Raw genomic sequence first — 20361 nt, forward strand, 5'->3', positions numbered from 1 at the left:
CATGCTCCACTCTCCAGATGGATGTGGGGTAGCAAGGATTTACCATCAGAGGACAGGACATCCATCATAGCAGCACACACAAACACACACACACACACACACACACACACACACACACACACACGAGGGAAGCTAGAAGGTGAAAAAGTAGTGCATTACATGACATACAGCACGGATGCTCTACTTGCTTTGCTTGGGGGCCACTTATGCAAAATGACAGGAGGTCAGGGGCCATTCCCAGCAGCCCTATACATGTTTCATTTTAGGACGTTTCTCAGATTTTAGGATGTTTCTCAGATTTTGAAGCATTTCTAAGATTTTTAGGACTTTAGAATGTATGGGATTTTAGGGCACAGATTTTAAGACATTTCTAGGATTTGAGGATGTTTCTAGGATTTTAAGACATTTCGAGGATTGAAGCATGTTTCCAGGTTTTTAGGACATTTCTAGAATTTTGGGACATTTCTAGGAATTTGAGGAAGTTTCTAAGATTTTAAGGTGTTTCTAGGATTTTGGGATATTTCTAGGATTTGAGGAAGTTTCTAGGATATTAGGATGTATAGGATTTTCAGACATTTGAAGGATTTAAGCACATTTCTGAGATTTGAGCACGTTTTTAGGATTTCAGGACATTTCTTGTATTTTAAGGCATTTCTAGGATCATTAGGACATTTCTCGAATTTTAGGAAGTTTCCCTAATTTTAGGACATATCTACAATTTTTGGACATTAGGGGCTGAGCCAAGACCTCTGTCTGTGGTGCGGGGGATCTGCCACTGGAACTTTTTTGTAAAAAAAAAAAAGACACCCTATATATCCTTAAAGTGTAAAAAAAAATTTAATTTTAATTTTTTAAATTTTAATTCAAATTAGAAAATGGTTGGGGGGGGCCACCCAGCACCCTATCAAGCTCCAGTTTTGGCCTGCGGGTCGTAAATTGAGTATCACTCATACAGTATATCAAATGCATCACAATAGAGGAGGACACAAAAGGAACTGACAGAGGATGAAAAAGTGATAAAATGAGGAACAGTGAGGAAGGTGTTGCAGGATGAAGAAAACAGACTACATGCGCGCCTGGAACATACATCACACAAGGAGGGGGGGGGGTAGAGCGCCTGTGATAAATTCACCTTTACTTCCCCCTCAAGGCTCAGATATATGACAGGGCCACATCCTGTGGTCGCAGAAATATGACATGACTGTGTTCATTTGAATACTGAGTTATGGATGCAGCCCTCATGGCGGGCTATTTATGGAGTCTGTGATTGGCTGCGATGAGGTTAAAGGAAAGAGGAGGGACACATATAATATACGCACACAAACACAAGACATGCATGAACACACATTCATTTTGGACCACAAGGTTTGTAGTAACAGGTATACTGCTCTATGCTAAAATATATTATAAACATCTTCACTCATCAATCGTAGCAACCAGGGGAGAAAAAAAAAGCCCGTCCCTGAGTGCCCTCCACTGAGGTCAGACCCAACGGGTTGCAGGAAAAGGTAAAGAAAAAAAAACAAAAAATGCCAGAGCAAAAAATGGCCAACTGATTCATGACCAGCTGCTTTTGAATTATTAATCTTTCAATTTCCAGCACATTAGAGAGCCCTCCATTATGGGTCCCTGACTGTGTCACTGCATCCTCCATTAGGGCTCCTTTGCTAAGTCATTGCCACCTTCATTATGGGAGGTGAATGGGACTCGGTGCCACTGGCTAATATGTGGGAGAATGGTGGTGTGACAAGGTGACACAGCAGGGGATGGCAGATGATATTTCCAGAGGTTTTGTCTTGATGCGTCATGTCAAACATGATAAGCGGGGCTGTTTTCAAGACCGGACTGATAAATGAGTCACACAACTTATTTTTATGCTTTTGATTAAATGTTCTTTGCTATTTAAATAGTCAATATGCTTTCAATTCCATGACGCATGAGGACGTTCAAAGAAGAAACATTGATTGCTTGGGTGAAATAGTATCTTAAACTGAAAGAAAGTGCAGCATTCTTGACACACTCTCAATTTGTGAGATGCACTGTATCATTTTCACAAAACACATCACATCAGTTTGCTTTATTTTTTTCACTGCTAATCCACAGCAATCATCTCAAGGCAAGTCTCCTGGTCTGTTAGCTAATGGTATGCAGTCTGATTATTCATCCAGAGCTTGGCATTCAGACTCTCATGTTTTAATGATCATCCCACAATGAAATATTGATCTAAGTGGCATACGGATTGGTGTGGCTTGACGGTTAAACAACGTTAAATTCAGGCCTTTTTCCAGTTTTCAAGCAGTGATGTTCACAGGCATTTTAAAGGGCTGATGCTTGACCATGAGAAAAAGGCACCCCAACCCAATTTTGAAGTGTCACCCATCAGCACTCTAAGATAAATGAAATCTATTTATTAATTAAAAAGGAAACTGTTAGTGTACATTAACATAAAGCCCATGTCTTAACAAACAGGGTTCATTTCAAAATGCACATTTTTTTTGTTGTTCTTTTTTTTTGCATTGCATTCATGGCGTACTTTCATATTAATTCTTTGTCGCCTTCAAATAGGGATTATTTATTTATTTATTTATTTATTTATTTATTTATTTATTTATTTATTTATTTATTTATTCGGGTGTTCACACCTGAATAAATTATTCACGGAAAACAACTAAATTAGGCAAATACTTGTAACAATCCACCATGGACTCTGTACTTCCTGTTTTATTTTTTCTAACCATTGTCTTTCCTTGTTTCTGTGAGAGTTACTTCCTCCCTTTGTCCTGCACCATCTGCTTTCAATCAGTTGATCGTGTGTTTCCTGTATTTAAACTCTGCTCATTTATTCACCTGTTGCCAGTCTGTCTTGCTGTTTCTGTGTTGCATGTAGCTTGCTGCCCATGTGTTAGCTTCCCAGCTAGCTGTAGCTAAGATTGGCTCATATGACAGTATGGCATATCAGGCAATTTTGTCAGCGGTGCCCCAAAAATCTTTCATAGGGGTGATCAGATGAGAATCCTAGGGTGGCACACCAGAACAAAAGCCAAAGCTGCATTTGGGGAATTCAGTTATGCTGTTTTAGTAAAAAGACGAGTTTAAACCTAGGAAAATGTGAAAGTTAAGGAGTCGCACATTGGTGTACTTTGGTTTCTTATTTTTCAGTTCATGCTGTTAATTGTCTGATGTGCATAGACTAACACTTTGAGTACCCCAGCAATTCTGTTTTAATTCGTTATATGTCGTCCTTTTTCTTAAAAGGACAACATGTACAACTTAACTTTGACAAAGTTAATTGTAAGGAACAAAAGTAGTGGGTACCAACAGAACCCACCTTTGAAAATGACCATGCTGGCTGTTCTCTCACCAAAATTTAGCCTAACTTTGGAGCATTATTTAGTGTTTAAAAAACACACTTTATTTTGAAGCACAGTGAATTTCTGGTACAGAACTTTTATTTTGAAGTTCAGTTTCTCTGCCGTAGAGTGAGACTTTTTGTGGTACAGCAACAATTTTATTGCCATGTTCTTGGTAGTATTTGGCATGTTAACATGCTGTGCCTTAGCAGCATTTTTTTCAGAAAATGCACTTTATTTTGCAATAGGTTGTATTTTATTGTGTTCTAAGTCCACGTGTTTCACATTTTGCGAGATAAAATTGAATATGGGGTATTTTTTTTACATTTTTCTTAAACTAATTACTACGAAAAAAATCTGCACCCGATGGTGAGTTTTACAAGATGCCGCAACCTTTGTGCTACATTAAAAGAAAAGTGTGCCATAGCCTTATAATGATAGTATATTGGCCTCCAATTATTTTCACCAGGGGGCCATCCCCTCCTGGCCCCCCATTGAGAGCACCACTGAATATTATGTGACCTGATGCAAACATATGTGGAGATTTTTAATCACAAGGTATCCTTTTGGTTATACCATGCAACCACAGCAGCAAAAGTTGAACTTTTTTCCCATCCAGCTCAGCCAAAGAGAGCAAATGACCTGGTTCTCTGGCAACTTTGTTGTCCTGTCCACTTCCCTGTCCTCAAACCTCTACATTTTGATGTGAAGCTCATGAAAAGCTGTCAGCTCTTAACTACAAAGCGCCCCAAGAGCAGCTGAGGACGTGAGCATTTGAGCACATGAATGATTTAACAGTCCTATAGTGTCCTGTCATATTTCTCATTCTATATGGAGCCGCTCATTTATAAGCAATTGAGTTTTTTCAATGCAACGTCCACATTGTTAATGTCCTTTTTAGTTCTTATGATTTTCATACGGTGGCAGAACAGAAGAGAGGTCACGGACATGTATAGGGCACCATATGCATTAAGTGCACATTATTCACATAATATGCATATGCACTGTATGAATAAAACTGTTGGCCTTTCTTTTCCCAGCATGAATGAAGTGGGCAGTTTACGCATGTTAAAGTCATATTATGTCCACTTGGGAGTATTTGTGGGTGGCCTGTTATGCATATACTTATAAATGAGATGCTTGCTGACTTTTCTTGGACTCGCCATGTGTCTCGGGTTGTACAAGTCAAGCATGCATGAATACGTTTTCATGTGTTCTGTATTGACATTGCTTTTCTTGTGCTGCATTAAGACGCATTTCACATGTATTTAAACCTCTGAACTCAGCAAATTGGGGCAATTTCTTTCAAAAACATGGGGAAAAAAGGCAATGAGCATCTTGGCAAGAAATGTCCTGCAAAATGCAAGAAATTTGTAGATTTAGAGGTTTTTGGGATTTTTTTTCTTTTTAAAGCTAGGTACAAATGTGCCAGAACTATACATCTAATGATCATAACTACAAATTTAAAACTATTTTAAAGAATAATTTTAATTCATAAGCTGTTTTTTTCAGATCATTTTCATTTTTTTACTTTTATTTTTATTTTATTTTATCTCTATTTAGGTTTTTGCTAATTATCAGGTACTTTTATTTTAATTTTTTTTTTATAATTTCTTGCTAATTGTGGGTCATGTCTTGATAAGTTACTCTTTGCCCTCTATCCATATTTTAAAATTATTTTACAGAATCATTTTAATTGCTAAGTATTTTTCAGGTTATTTCCATGGGTTTTTTTGTTTGTTTGCTTTGTTGTTGCTAATTTTCTGTTACTTTTTCTTGTAATTTTTTAAAAGAACGTCTTGCTAATTTTTGGGTCACTTCTCCTTAAGTTACTCTTTGCTTTCCTCCCATGTTTTTGAAAAAAAAAAATCAAGCCAATTTGCCCAAATTTCAAAGGGTTAATGTATATCCTCATCCCACTCACTACTCCCTCCAGTGCAAACCAGTATGGACGTGTACACACCTCTGACAGGCCACTCCATCACTCCTTTCTCCATCCCTCCATTCTCACACCCCCACACTCAAACCCCTCCCTTTCCCAATCTGCTCCTCAGTGCACGCCCTCCATCCATTCTGCCCATTAAATCTTTCGCACACATTGTCGCTGCTGTGCTCATGCAGGCACTCTGTGGTGCACCCTTCCCTGCTTGTCACCGTACTCCCCTCCCTTCTTCCTTCATCTTCGCCTCTCTCCCCTCTCAACCTCTCTGTATTGACTCTTCAGAAGTGCCACAGCTTGTAGAGTCCACTGTGGCAGACGCAGCCAAAATGACAGCAGGCACTCCAGCCCTCCCTCCCTGGCCCTCATCATCCATCCTTCCCTCACACCACGCTCCCTCTGCCTCTATCCTTACACTCTGTCGGTGCCGTAGCTCCTGTAGTCCACTGCGGCGGAGACGGCAACGATGACAGCGGGCACTCCGTAGCCTGCCAGGTAGAAGTACTTAGTCCTGGAGTGTTCGCTCTCAAACACCTCTACCAGCATGATGTAGAGCTGCACCCCTTCCAGGAACATCCAGGTGAAGGCTGCCAAGAAGAAGAAATGGAGCAAGGCGGCGAAGACTGCACAAGCAATCTGGTGAGGGGAAGAAAAGATGGAGAGGATTTAAAAATACAGTAACACAGTAATGCACAGGAAATGTTTAATCTGCAGGACGCTTGCATTGATGAGTTAGAAAGTGGAGGGGGAAGAAAAGACACAAACAGTGCAGGAGATAAGGGAGTGAGTCAGACTCAGAAAGTAATCATTTATCACATAAAGAAGGAAATGTGAGGGATTAACAATCGGGCTGCCAATACTGGAACAGACAGCAGAGGGAGAGGATAAGGCAGACTCACAATCATAGTATACTATAACAGCAATTATAGGCGACAGACTGACTCGAAAATCACTTCAAGATAGCAATATTAGTCAAACCCCCTTTACACTTTACACCGCGTCTGCATCTACAAGTCATCTAAGCAGATAAATGAGAAAGCAGAAGTGACAAGTCGGTGCTGCAGCCTCTGCTGATTGTCCACATTTCAAACAGAAGTAGCAGAAAGCCCCACTTTCAAGAGGGGCTGAGGAGGGGGCTGGGGGATGACTTGGCATCACTGTTGAAAACACAAAACGATTTTTGTCAATGCCAACGATGAACAAAATGAGTAGAACTCCTGCAAGAAATGACTCAGCAGCTCAACATGAAAGAGACGAAGCACTCATAAGATTTGACACATTTTTAGAGGCTGGAAAAAGCCAACAGCAATGTCAGTTTAGATGTTGAATAGCTGGAAATTTTATGCCATTATTAGAGCTGAACTGTTTGCTTTAAGTGAACTGTAATTATCTAATATCAAATAAAACATATAACACTGCTACCCACCTGCAGTGGCAATCCTAAGCCCCTTTTACACTGCCTGTTCAAGGCGGGAATATTGCACCGTTACCCTGCCACAGTCCCAAAACGGTGTCTTTATAAAGAGGACAGCCAGCAGAACAGGACAATGGGCAGCATAGGTGTAACAAGTTGATGATGTGTTATGTGTGTGACCCACAATAGGAGATTAAAAAAGAAGCTAGTGGCAGTTAGCAGCCAACTCAAAGAAGAGCAGACATAAATGTCTGCAAATTGGAAAAACAATAAAGTTCAGGAGACATTGTGCATGAAAATCTTATTTACATATTCCATGACTTTTCTCTCTGTGGCCGCGCAAACCCTGACTTTAATTACAAAGTGATAAGAAAGACTTCAAAGATGAATAACAATTACAAAGAGATGCACAAAAAAAGAGGCAAAAACACTACAATAGTCTATGTATCCTGTTCCTATGCTGGGGAGGTGGTGGGGCCTTTTTCATATCTGTGCCCAGGGATCCATTGTCCACCTATGCAAGCACACACACGCTCCTTCTCTTTCTAGGGCCCCAACTTGGGTTTTTGGGGGAGCAGCAGGGGTGCACTATAGGAGGTTTGATGGAGTCTATAGCTGTCAGTAGAAAATATGCCTATATGAGTAGCCATCGGGGCCCCTCTTTTCTTTTATTATTTTTTTAGGCAGCCCCAAACATTTGCCTGCTTTGCCTCTCCAAACAGTGTGCTTCTGCCCACCTGTGAAAGCCAGTGGGTATATAGACTCACACTGAAAGTGAGTAAATGGATTCAAAATCACATTGTTAGTAGCCAAAAAGTGATGGATGAAAGGGATGTAAAAGAGTTCGAGAGGCATACGATAAAATACTTAGAAAACCCTGCGAGAGTTTTCTGGATGTAAAAAAAAAAAAAAAAGAAAGAAAAAGATGAGCAGCAGGAAAATGAAAGAGGGGTATCAAACCTAAAACTGCATTAACAATTTAGGCAATGGGTTGGGAAGAAAAGAGGGGCGCTTAAAAGAAGAAGGCGATGGAAAAAAAAAAACAAAAAACGAGCGGCGAGATCTGGCCCGTCACGTTAGTGGCAATGTTCTAATCTAAAGAGTCACTCCTAAATCATTGAATGGGAGAGCTAACAGACAGACTTTCATAATGGAGGAGTTTGCAGTGAGAGACAATTACCTAATGTCTGAGAGACAATGAGTTAAGGGGGCGAGGGAGTCACTCATTTCCATTTCTAATGATCGCACAGTGTAGCTTACACACACTGAGACACACATGCACACACACACACAGGTAAAAAAGTGGCTGCTTATGCAAAGTCATTTAGTTTTTCCCTGCTGGAATTACTGGCTTAACCGGCTGAGAGCTAAGTGACGCTGAAGATGTTAATGGAGGTCACAAATAGTCACCGGTAATTAACGGGACACACAAATGCGGCGGCGCGCATACATACAAAGAAACGTGATCCCTCCCACACAAACAGAAAAAAAACAAAGCTCAGTGTCAAAACGAGTAAATGTTTTTCCCATTCAGCACTCAGCAGGATGCAAAGGCCCGAGGCTGCTCTAAGGCTGCTGGAATACTATGGGGGTGATAAAGGATACAGCCCTGAGCACTTCCTCCCCCCACAGACACACTCTGTAATGACTCAAACAGCTCACAAATAAAACTTAGCACTCAGATGTCTATATGCTGCATTGTGTACACCCGCAGTAAGACGATGTCATCACCTCCAGCATATGTTGATCATATTTGGGCGACCTTGCCCCCGACGAATTAAAGCAGAATGTCTCAACTGAAAATCTGACCCATGCAATTTTTTGTGCAAGCACTTGCATCCAAGAGAGGTTTAAGTTCCTAATCCATGATTGGCGTATTGAATGTGGACCATATGGATCGCACAATGCGGGCTGTGACTGGAATGCAGACCATGTGGACCCCAACAGTCGAGCCAAAACTGCACTGTGCATCATTAGCTCGATATCGGTCAGCTCTCTTTTTTTTTCTTTTTTTCCACACAGCTTTAGATTTTTGTTATTGTTCCTCCTCTTCGTCTGAGCTCAGTTCCACACGAGCAGCAGAGGTCAGGCACCATTAACCGTAATAGAAAGTCCCAATCTGGTAAGGTTTGGGTATGTGGGAGTGAAAAACAGAAAGTGAGCAATTAGGTTATAACTAGTGAAGTTATTTCAGAGCTGTTTGCACAAGCCTCGTTGGCTGCAGAGACACCACTGTTCCAATCAAATGGAGCCCACTTGAGTCAGTCAACCTGCTGCTCTAAAGTAGGCATCACTGATATTAGCAGAGGGCCTATTAAGTGCTGCAGTGTGTCCGTAGAGATGTGGAGCATGCTGCATTCATGAGCAGTTCTACTTGAATGCATAGCTGAAGAATAAGGGTCTTTGTATTACTTACTTGACATTTTGATGCCAACAGCCAGTTCAGACTGACACAGTGACCCAGAATAAACCCAGCGGTTGGTCTGAATGTCAACATGCATAATGTGACCTGGCCAGGCCCTGCTCACCAGACGTTTACAGCATAGTACTGGATACGGTAATTCTCAGGTTTAATGTGTTTTTATACTCTGTAGGGGAAAGTCCCCGCAAGATTTTAACACAGATTGTATGACCTTCAAACTAGAGGCAGCTTTTTCTTCAATCCTACAGAAATGCTGGCCAACAAGACATTAGGGAGATTTACGATATCTTGCACGCAAACAATCAAGGTAGGAAGACCCATTTTCTCTTACATGATGCCTTCTCTCCTACATGGCCATTAAACCAGCACACATAGCCACCCTTGACCCTGTTAGTACCACTTGAATAAACATTCCCCCACCGCTGACCATCATAACTCACCTCTAAGAGCCAGTCACCCACAGAAACTAGCTGGCATCAACTTCAATCCCACTCTGATCTCCACTGAAACGTAGTGTGGATTTTGCCTCAGGATAATTAATATAGTGTATTAGAATATCTGTGTGTATAATATGTCTTCGCCCTACCATTTACGTGTACCATTTACATAATTCCACCATCTTTGAAAGCAATAATGTCATGTTTTGTACAGTTCTTCATGTTTCACTCTACTATCAGAAAAACATAATGAGAAGTCATGCAATTGTTAAATTGTAATCAATTTGATTATAAGAGAAACAGCATCCAGAAAACTTTAAAATAATCTCTGATCTGTAAAATTGTGCTTTTTTCCCCCCTTTTTTTGCCCCATCTCGCCATCTCTTTTTGCTGTCTTCCTGCTGTTATTTTGAAAAAAAAGGTGAAACCCTCAAAATCTAGAACCATGAGTAAAGCATCAAATCTGGGAGAGCCTAAAGCAGAAGCTCTCCTCCAATGGGAACTATTTCTACAAAACCTTTATCATCTTGCATAAACCCTGGTGCTTTCATAATTTGTAACTTCAGCTGGCAATTTTGAACTACTTCAGTATTTCCTGACAGTCGCCACATCTGTTTATCAGATCTTTCATACCAACTATGTAATCAATACATCTGAATCATTAATTCAAGTCATTCACAAGCCATAGCCTTGTGTATTAGATCCCCCTTTCCTTCTTGTGTATTGTTTGTAAAATATTTGCAATAGCAAATTTGATCTTGTAACCTAATCTTTTGAACTGTGCACCCTAGACACAGCCTTTGCATTCTTGACACTTCCACTGTTATGCAGCATCCACATTTGCGACGCGAGACCGCGTGTCAGGCGGAGATACGATGACTTGGAAATGTCAAGGTGTGAAGTGACTAATGAGTGACTTATGAGGGTGGAGACTGTGTGCTTAGTCGGGACACAACCCTTTGTTTCAGCTCCCCTTGCCCTTTGTTTGACCTTTCCCCATCCACATGCTGTACAAGAAACCATATAAACACTCACAAATTTGTTCCTTCTTTGCCTCTCATTATCAGATCCCTGGTCGTTTAGACGCCTTTTTGTAAAGAAGCTGCGTTAATAGAACCCACAAAGACAATTTGTTCTTTCTCACTGAGCTGGTCTTTATATAAAAGATTTCCACAAAAGTTTCAATTGTAGTGTTTAGCAGCTGTAACTGTGATATTAGTGATAAATGTGCGTGCAACTAAAAGTGAACTTGTCTTCTTGTGCTTGCATCCCAAACACTTGAACAGAAAAGACCTATGCCCTTGCAAGATCATAATTCAGATACATACCTGTCAAAATTCTATTTAATCTCTCTTGTGTTTTGTCTCGACAAATAAATTCATGTTGTTGACTCGTGCACAATCATAATTCGTAATCTACCCTTTAAATCATAACACTATTTAAGTGCAGAAATTCCTACAGCTCACATTTGAATTCATGTGAGATTTCTATAAATATATTATTAAACTGCACCACAAACTTCCATATCACATATTGGCAGCATCAGTGTCATAAACATATATATGTAACGAAAAATCTGCTCCTCTCAACCTCAGACGTATTTGAGAATGATTCACGGCACAGCATCAACTTTTTATGAGAAGGCCAAGACCGACACAGCGCTCTAATACGAGCGGTCAAATGCAGGTTGAACCTCTATTCACTATCAGGCCTCATAAGGGTTTTGTTTGTGAAAGTTTTATTGTTCTACAAACATCCCCCTCACGACCAACAGGATTCCCTGGCAAAAGAGATAGACTGCGGCTTCTGTAGCCTGAGGGGGGGATGACTAACAAAAGCAACAGAAGTCTCAAGCACGGCATAAACAACATCAGCTAAGCTAAAACAAAGCTAATACATAAGCCTTCATATATTATCTTGCCTAATAAGCAGAGTCTATGTAATATGAACTTGTTAAATCACTTTCTTCACAATAAGGAACAGATTAAAGAACAGGCTAATTAGGCTGTGTACCCTACATATTTATTAAATTTAGGTGATTTTGCCATTCAAGAAATACAATGACCTAAATGTGCTAGTAGGCAAATGTTATTTAAAAAAAATGTTTTTGTTATAGAACAGTTGTATCATTTGTATCATTTTCTAATTTGGTTGGCAATCCTCTCTGAATTATCTGCAAACTGTAATACGATTAATCTGAGGAAGGCTGTAATGCTCAAGATATTAATGATGTAATGGTTTATGCTTCAGATTACAGCCTGCAACATGCAGTATAATTACTCTGGAGGGACGATGTAATGTTTTGTACTAACGGTGTACCAGTACAATAAAAACTGGTGAACACAATGTGAAGTTATGGAATCAGGGGGTAACATCTCAGGATCTTATTTAAACAAAAAATAAATAAAACATTTTATTTTTACAATATATGCAACCACTGCGCAATATTTGGGAGTGGGTACCTACTCCATTACTATTACAAGATATGACCATTGCATAAATTACCACACGCCTTTTTTGGGGGGAGTTTTTCCTTGGTCGCTATAAGGGTCAAAGGGCAGAGGGTTCTGTGTAACTGACTACAGAACTACAAAAGCATATACATCTAACTTACTCTGTAACTACAGAGAACAATATGACAGCTTTTCAATTTACTTGCCTTAAATCATGGAAGAATAAACCAATTTTACTGTATAGTTTGCTGTCAGAAGAATCTATTAACCTCATACAAATGCATTGTGATTCATATCTTGTCCTTTATCTTGTTATACTTGTGTTTATGGGGCCACCTCAAGCTCACCTGATAGAGTGTGCACCCCATATAGGCTGAGGCCTTTGCAGCTGCCTGATCCCAGCCTGTGGACCTTTGCTGTACATCATTTCCCTTTCTCTCTCCCCACTTTTCTGTCTCTCTCCAGCAGCACCACAATAGATTCAAAAGCCCTAAAAAACAACCCTTAATGGTATTAATGACCATGGATGATGATAGCGAAACAATGTAGTTTGCCTGTTTGTTGGTAAGGTCATTTGGACATAAAATCACATCAGCTTAATTGTGCAATGCAGAATTCTTCACTCCATTCTCCCTGAAATGTCCAGGTTTTTGCTCAGTTTTATTTTCACACACTGGCCTGTAATATTAATAGAACAGACTCCCAAACTACGGTACCAATTCTCTCCAAGTTACTCCTAAACATTCATATTATTAAGCTCTGTAATAATAGAATAGGTACCAAAAAAATAATACTGTTTCAAATTGTGACCCCCTTATTCCATAACTTTACATCTTGTCCCCTTGTACCTCCATATATATAGATATGTACTGCACTGATGCCGTAATTATGCTGAACAAACAATGCCAGTAAACTCTGTTTTTGCTATTTTTCACTTCACATTTTAGGAGAAAAAAAGTTGCACAATGCCGGCTGCTTTGAATACAAAGATGGTTTGTTCAACAGCCACTCAGAGACATTTCTGGTTCCGATTTATTCCGGGAACACTGAACGTTACAGGAATCTGCTGTTTCTTATTCATGTCGCTGCAATGTGGTTGACCACTGACAGCAAGTTAGTAAATATTTCACAACTTCCTCTGCCAACAATGCAGCATGATCAGTGCTATTGGTCAGTGGAAGATTATGGCAAGCCGGTGCCAAACACAGCATGAATAAAACATTTTGAAATGTAGCCTGTGAAAAATATTTGTTTTTATTTATCTATTTCATCTAATCCAGTGATGATTGACTGTCCATAGCTTCAAGTCATAAGAATATGCGTATGTTGTACACACACAGACTTAGAGAATCTTACCGGCTGATCTGCCCTGTTGATCCCCACCAGGAAAAGTGACTCAGCGATGAAGAGGCTGATGCAGAGGTTCTTGTGGATGGTGTTGCGGTCGCTCTGCAGCCCGCGGAAGAAGCAGAAGGTGAAGATGCAGATAAGGAGGCACACCAGGGACAATAGGATCCCAACCCATGTGATGACATCCAGGAGAAGGTCGTGCATGCTGTCTGCTTTCTGTGGGAAATGCATGAAAAGAAAAGCTTGAGTAGCTCATTTTATAGCAATTTAAAGCTCCTATATTTAGCTTCTGTTTGCTAGAAACATACATGAGTCATGTTGTTGTAACATGAAACATACTGTAGGAACAGACACACACCCCCACCCCTCCCCTCCCCTGACTGATGCGAGTCTGGCTGTGTGTGTCGCTGAGCGTTCAGGGCCACAGCGTTACGCTGCGTTGCACAGGTGTGCTGGCTCTATCCATCAGTGTCCTGCAACCTGGCAGCCAGAGCAATGTTCAACATCGCACTGCCGTGATGGATCTACTGCTCAAACCCTCACACTGCGCTCACAAAAGGGGCTGCCGAGCTAGCTCTGACCATGACCCTTTTAGAAGTAACACACATCCTCTGGCCCGCAGGGAGAGATTGGGTGTCACACAATATCCAGAGTTACAAGAGCCGATTTGTGAGAAGGAACTCGGTCTTCACAAAAGGAGGGAGACAAAAAGTGCTTATCCCACACATGGCAGGGACAATGAGGTTTTTATCCGCCGCCCACAGTGGCTCATGGATACCAAAATAAATGAGCCACTTTTACTTCCTGATCAGTCAAAGATTATTTTTACAATAAAATAGAACCTGCAGCTTTTGTCTCCTGTGTGAGTTCCTACGGATGATTAAAATGCATCTGTGCTTATGAATGATAAGACTACGATGAATACTAAAGATAGCAGCAAAAAAGGACTTCGGTGTTGACCTTGATGACCAGATCTGGAGCAGACTTTTGTGCAATGCCAAAAAAATTGCTAGATCAGAAAAATCACACGAAAGCAAGATATAAGATAATTTAAAAATTACATGACTCCTAAGTAAGCACGTATTTTCAGTTAATGTAGTCATATCCACGGATCATACCATTCATTGTTCAAACAGCAAAATTCCTTGGCATTAGTATAGTACTGGATCTTAAACTTTGTATTCTTGGTGTTAGCAACATGTCTGGTCAAAAGGTAAAATTGCTTAGTATCATGTTGTGTGTTGCACGCCTTTCAATCTTTTATGTTTGGCTTGATGAACATCCCTCTACACTATCAATTTGGTATACATTACGAGACCCTATCAAATGTATTGCAAGGAACTCGAGATGAGTTTGTAAAATAGTCCCCTCTTACTGTGTATTTTTTTAGTGAGTGGTCAGCAATCACCTGTGTTGGAGTAAAGTAGACTGACCTTAACATATTTATTTACCTTTTTTCTCCCCTTTCGTGCATTTTTGTCGTTTGTGTTTCGTGTTTAATTAATTTTCGTGTTAATTTAAATTGAGTTTGTGTTTTGTAGTCTATATGTATTCATGATGGGACAGCACCATGACAAAGATATATTTAAAATGTGACTATATTCACCACCAGCCACAACATTAAAACTACTGACAGGTGAGGTTAATAACATTGATCATCTCATTGCAATTCAGTGTTCTGCATCTGTTTTGGCAATTCATAGGCTAAACGTTTGAAGTGCATTTTCTTCGTCAACCCATTGTCATCATCAAGCTTGAGGAATCAATTGTAAAATTTCTCCTGCCAAGTATGATTACTCAGAGAGTCTGGAGAGGGCTAATCTGTTTTCCAGATGTCGTGGTCTTCCTCTCTTCCTTCCTCCCCCCAATTTTTAGAATCTGTTGACCAGCTTTGCCAACCACCACTGATCAAATGATGAACAACTGACCCTTTGATCCAGCCCATCCCCGCCTGGCAGCCACAGCGCGGCAGAAAAAACGCCTACCTTCACCTCCACGTGGGCCATGAGCACTGCAAAGCTGGTGAGGTGTGTGCAGGAGCAGCTGGTGTGTGTGCGATTGGTGGCCAGCAGACGACAGTCCTGGGTAGACCAGAATCCCGTCATGGTGCGCTTGGAGTAGCTCCAGAATGAACAGTTGGGATTGAAGTTCTCTTCCGAATGCTGGGGGCAAGGGAGGAGGAGGAGGAGAGGGAGAGAGTGAGAGTGAGAAACGGAGGCATGGAGGTAGAAATTGAAGAGATAGGGAGAAAAAGGAGGAGGGGGTGGGGGAGCAGGAAGGCAGAGAACGGATACTTAGTCATGGGGAGGTGGGAGGTAGAAAGATTTAGCGTTGGGAGAGCCAGGGAAAGTGAGAAAATGGTGGGAGGAATTGTTGGAGGAAGGGACGGAGAGGAAGGAACACAGAGAGGGAGTCAAGCACACACAACAACAAAACAACAAACAGAAGGGACAGAACGCGAGAGTGCAGCAACAAATAAACATGGAGCGGTGGCAGGAGGCGACAGTGCTGTGTCCGTGATTGTTGTGTGATATTCCAAAGTGTAGGAGCTGCTTGTGTTGTGTAAACTGATGAATCTGTGTGTGTTGGGTTTTTGTTAAGTTACTCTCAAAATGAGCAAGTGAAACAGTGAGGACTTCTTTACTGCCAACAAGCTGGATCACCAACTGGATCAACATTTGCTTGTTGAATGAGCAACATAAAAGCGTGGCACTGAGCACCACAATTCATGAGCAATGTGGAATTATACTCTTTATTCAGACTGTAATTATTGTTTATAGCAGAGCTGCTCTCGTGTCACTGGGGGCAAGCCGATGTCAGTCAAGTGTTGTCAAAGCAGTTCACTAAAGGAGCTGTATGGGACATTCAGAGCGGATCTAAGATTCAGAGTCTGTGGTGGGATTGACTGCATGTGGTTCTCAACATGGAGGTGGCTGCACCCGTGGCTAACAGCTAATGTTGCTACTTCAGTAAACAGTGCTAACATTTGTAACAGTGCTGACAGAGCTAACATTCAGTACATTTACATGATGTTAGAAAAATTCAAAATTTTGCTAAATATAGTAGCTTTCGTGACTTTTTTTCTTCAATCTCAAAGTCGTACAAGCACGGCCAGATAATGCTGTTGGTGGTAAAACTATTCTTTCATGTATACAGCGTACATTCATAGATTAAAGCTGGGAAAAACAAAAGAAAAAGAAGAAGGAAAGAAAACTAAACAAGATGAAGACATCAAGATGGCAAAAGTAAAGCGTAGAGTACGTACAAAATGAGCAGCGCCTAAAAGTTATCCATCCTTTCATCATTTGAGATGCAACCTGTTTGCAGCTTGCTAACTTTTTTGGTATGTGACATAATAGGTCAACCAGAAGAAGGTCCAATAGTTACTAGCTCAAAGGGGGCATATCTCCACCTACCATGGTGGAGTAAGACATATTCTGTCAATAAATCCATTCTCCCTTGTATGTTTTTGTATACTGGGACAAGGAAAGAAGTCCAATTTAATGGCTTAGTTAAGCTATAACTGTAGCTCAATTTAACTGTGCATGTAAAGTCACTGATTGTTGATCCGGGGGGAGGAGACTGCCGTCCGCATTGCAGAGTCGCTGTAATTAGCTAGCCAGTTAGACACACTAACAAGGACTCACATGCACAAAAATGTATGCAATACTGGACCATCTACCAAAACAATCATTCATTCTTGGCTCAGGACACCATTACTCTACTGTATCTTTAACATAGCAGAAGTGAATTTACGTGGGGACACTGGGGACATGTCCCTGCACTTTTTCATGAGGGAGGACTGGACCCCTTCACTTTTTCCAGTCCAAAAACATAATTTTTAAAAATGGAAGTATAAAAGTGGTATATCTTATAAGTTGTAGGAAATTGCATAGAGAATAAATGAAGAGAACAGAAATAACAGTAACCTAAAACTACAAAGAAACTACAAAAGTCTGTCTGTCTTTTACAGTGGAGCTTGTAGTGTGCAATTTAAAACTTGTAAGACAAGAAACATTTTGAAATCTTGAGCTCCATAGGTTTGATGGGGTTAAAAAGTATTTACTTTTGTGAATACTTTGTTACACATTAACACAAAAAAATCATGCATTTTGCTCCTCACTTCACTAATTTTGCTGTATTGCACCACCTTTATTGTTTTCATGGAAAGTTTCTTTATTAATGTGATGGCCTGACCTGTGCCAACACCATCATATATTACCTTCAGTAAAAGTTACTAAAAACTTCTGTCAATGACCACTTTATAAAGTCTCTAGTTTTATAACAACTATATATTTCGATTTCCCTATTGCTTTGAGGTGAAGGGCAAATATTAAGGCATTACTAGTGCAAATGTGAACTACATCCAAGCAATAAGGGAAAAACTACATGAGATTAAGTAGCCACCACCCATCTCCAGGGTGGTTTTATTAGATGCCACCAGCAGCCCTGTTGTTTAGTTTTTTGGGCCATAAATATTTCCCATTCTTTAGTGGCCACAGTTTTTGCCCCCAGAGGTAGAAATGTGTCATGGAGGTCAAAGCTATAACAAATTCCTACACAGTATACACTTTTTTTTGCCAATGGGGTGAGTCAATATATCGATCAATATTATCACTTTTTGCTGCATTTTGCTATATATGATATAAATTTTTTGACCATCCATTTTCTGAAGCGGCAATCGAAATTCTTTAAAAAGTGCCTGAATTATATCTCCCCAGCCTTGTTACATAGCAAATAGTGGTTTGCTGCAATATAAATGCTCTGAATATTGCACACAGCTCCATATGCAAATATCATAAATATCTCTAAACATTTTCTTTTCAAAGCTGCATTAATTATAAACTATGAACAAGAACTTTCAATGCTCAGGCATAATAATTACATTTTCAAGAAAATAAAGCCCAGAGCAATGAAAACCAACTTATTTTTGTGGGTCTGACTGTCTCAAGTCTGGAGTCTATTTAAGGACATGGCTTCAGTTATTCTATTGTCTTACTGTCAACAAATCCGATGAAAAGACCAAAACCAACAGTGCATTAGTCCGTTTCGGAACACTTCTGACTTTGTCAGCCTGTATGTGGTACTCAAGCTCAAGCCCAATAGTTCCCAATGAAGGCAGAAAGCTTTGAAAATCTCTATTAAGAACTTTTAAAAAAAGCCTAAATAATTTCCTAAAACAGCTGCGCACTGTAGATTTCAGCAAACATTACTCACTGAATAGCACATTTTCTTGAATCTATTCTCAGATGTGGATTAACACACACTTGGTGCAGTGGTGAGTATTTATAACACCAGAACAGAGTGCGTGAAACTGAACCAAAATGAACTACAGCGCCCATGTTCATTCTAATGAAGGAACATGTCACCCAGTTCAACTGAGCAGCTCATTTGTGTGTTTCTCTGAAGTTTTCTGAAGGCAGTGGAGGTCAGTGACACAGAGAATTTAAGTTATTTCAAGCTTTGGCTACACAGATAATACCAACATTATCCTTTAACCTCCACTTCTGTCCCATTATCTCACAGCAAATTATTATTTCATTGTTTACAAAAGGCAAAGTTGTCACCTTGCACCTTTCTCACCTGCAGGTGTTTGACAGTGAAGACGACGGGCTCCGACAGGTAAACCTTATTGCTCTCCTTGTTAATGGAGGCTGTGATGACCGGGGAGTTGACGATAACAGAGTAATTAGGGTAGACCGCCTCGCTGCTCAGTCTGACGCTTGCGTTCTCTGTGGACAGGTAGGCCCCCAGGTTCCTGTACAGGACAAAGGCCATCCTGATCTCACCTGTAAGGAGACACACAGGAACATGGAGGAGGCGCACTTGATAACTGTCGGCTTAAACCGTGATGACAGAAATAGACGGTGGATGTGAAAAGAGAGAGAAAAAAATATTGCAAGTGGGTTTGACACAGATAAAGAGAGAGAGGGGGCCGTACACTCTTAGAAATAAAGGTGCTAACTAGAATCATGTAGGGCCCTGTGGCTTGTTCCCGTAGGAGAACCCTTTTTGGTTTCCCCTAAAACCTTTTATTAAGGTTATAACTAGAACACTTTCAGAGGGATCTTCCTAGAACCTAAAATAAAGGGTTATACAACTATCAGCTATCTGCAAAAGGTTCCACCCACAACCCCCTATGAGAGGTTCTACAGAGAATCCCTCTTTGGTGTAATGGTTCCACCCAGAAACCTTTCTGGGTGTTCTGTCCACAACTCCTCAACCTTCTAAAAGTACTAACAACCCCATACAGAAGATTTGACCAAGAACCCATTTATATTCCAAGGGATTAATGTAGAACCCAACCACAGAGTTCTATCAAGGAGTTTTTCATATCCCAAGGGTTTTACCTAGGTTCTATTGAGAACCCTTTTATATTCTAAAATTTTCATCTAGAACCCACCTAGGAGGTTCTGCTGGAAAGCTATTTATATTACAAGGGTTTTATCTTGAATCCAGCCAGGGGATTCTACCAAGAACCCTTTCATATTCCAGGGTTTAATCTAGAACCCACCTAGAGGATTCTTACCAAGAACCTTTTTACATTCTAAGGGTTTAATCTAGAACCTACCAAGGGGGTTCTATCGAGAACTCTTTCATATTCCAAGGGTTTAATTTAGAACCCAACCAAGGTTTTTTTTTTTTTTGGAGAAGCCATTGATATGGTTTTCATACAGAACCGAAAACCTTTTTAAACTCCATGGTTTAATCTCGAACATACCAAAGGGTTCTATCAAGAATCCTTTTATATTTCAAGGATTTTGGCTACAATCACTGCATTACCCATAGATCTCTCAACCACTAACCATGTTTTTATTTCATAATGAAACTCTTAATCTTTCAAAGAACGCTTGAGGAACCCTTTCTTTGAAAAAAAGGGGTATTCACAGGCGAATGGTTCTGGGCAGAACCTCAGCCTTTCAGGATGAACCCTTTGGGCACATTTATTTCTAAGAGTGTAATGAGAGTGAGAGGGAATGTGAGATTTCTCCTCTA

At 40.4% G+C, this 20361-nt stretch overlaps 1 protein-coding gene across 11 annotated transcripts in view; it reads right to left on the bottom strand.

The window, feature by feature from the left end:
• Positions 1–20361, bottom strand: part of adgrl3.1 (adhesion G protein-coupled receptor L3.1) — a 177721-nt gene that overhangs the window by 21132 nt on the left and 136228 nt on the right. For all 11 annotated transcript variants that reach the window (XM_088075450.1, XM_088075459.1, XM_088075451.1 and 8 more), the window contains 4 exons: positions 18949–19154; positions 15351–15527; positions 13372–13581; positions 5705–5925 (listed from right to left, as the gene is read on the bottom strand). In XM_088075450.1, the coding sequence (XP_087931576.1) occupies positions 5705–5925; positions 13372–13581; positions 15351–15527; positions 18949–19154 (814 nt within the window). The remainder of the gene's footprint in view (positions 1–5704; positions 5926–13371; positions 13582–15350; positions 15528–18948; positions 19155–20361) is intronic.

This window comes from Plectropomus leopardus, chromosome 3 (genome assembly GCF_026936395.1).
Source record: "Plectropomus leopardus strain MGB_pleo_1.0 chromosome 3, ASM2693639v1, whole genome shotgun sequence".
Lineage (NCBI taxonomy): Eukaryota > Metazoa > Chordata > Actinopteri > Perciformes > Serranidae > Plectropomus > Plectropomus leopardus.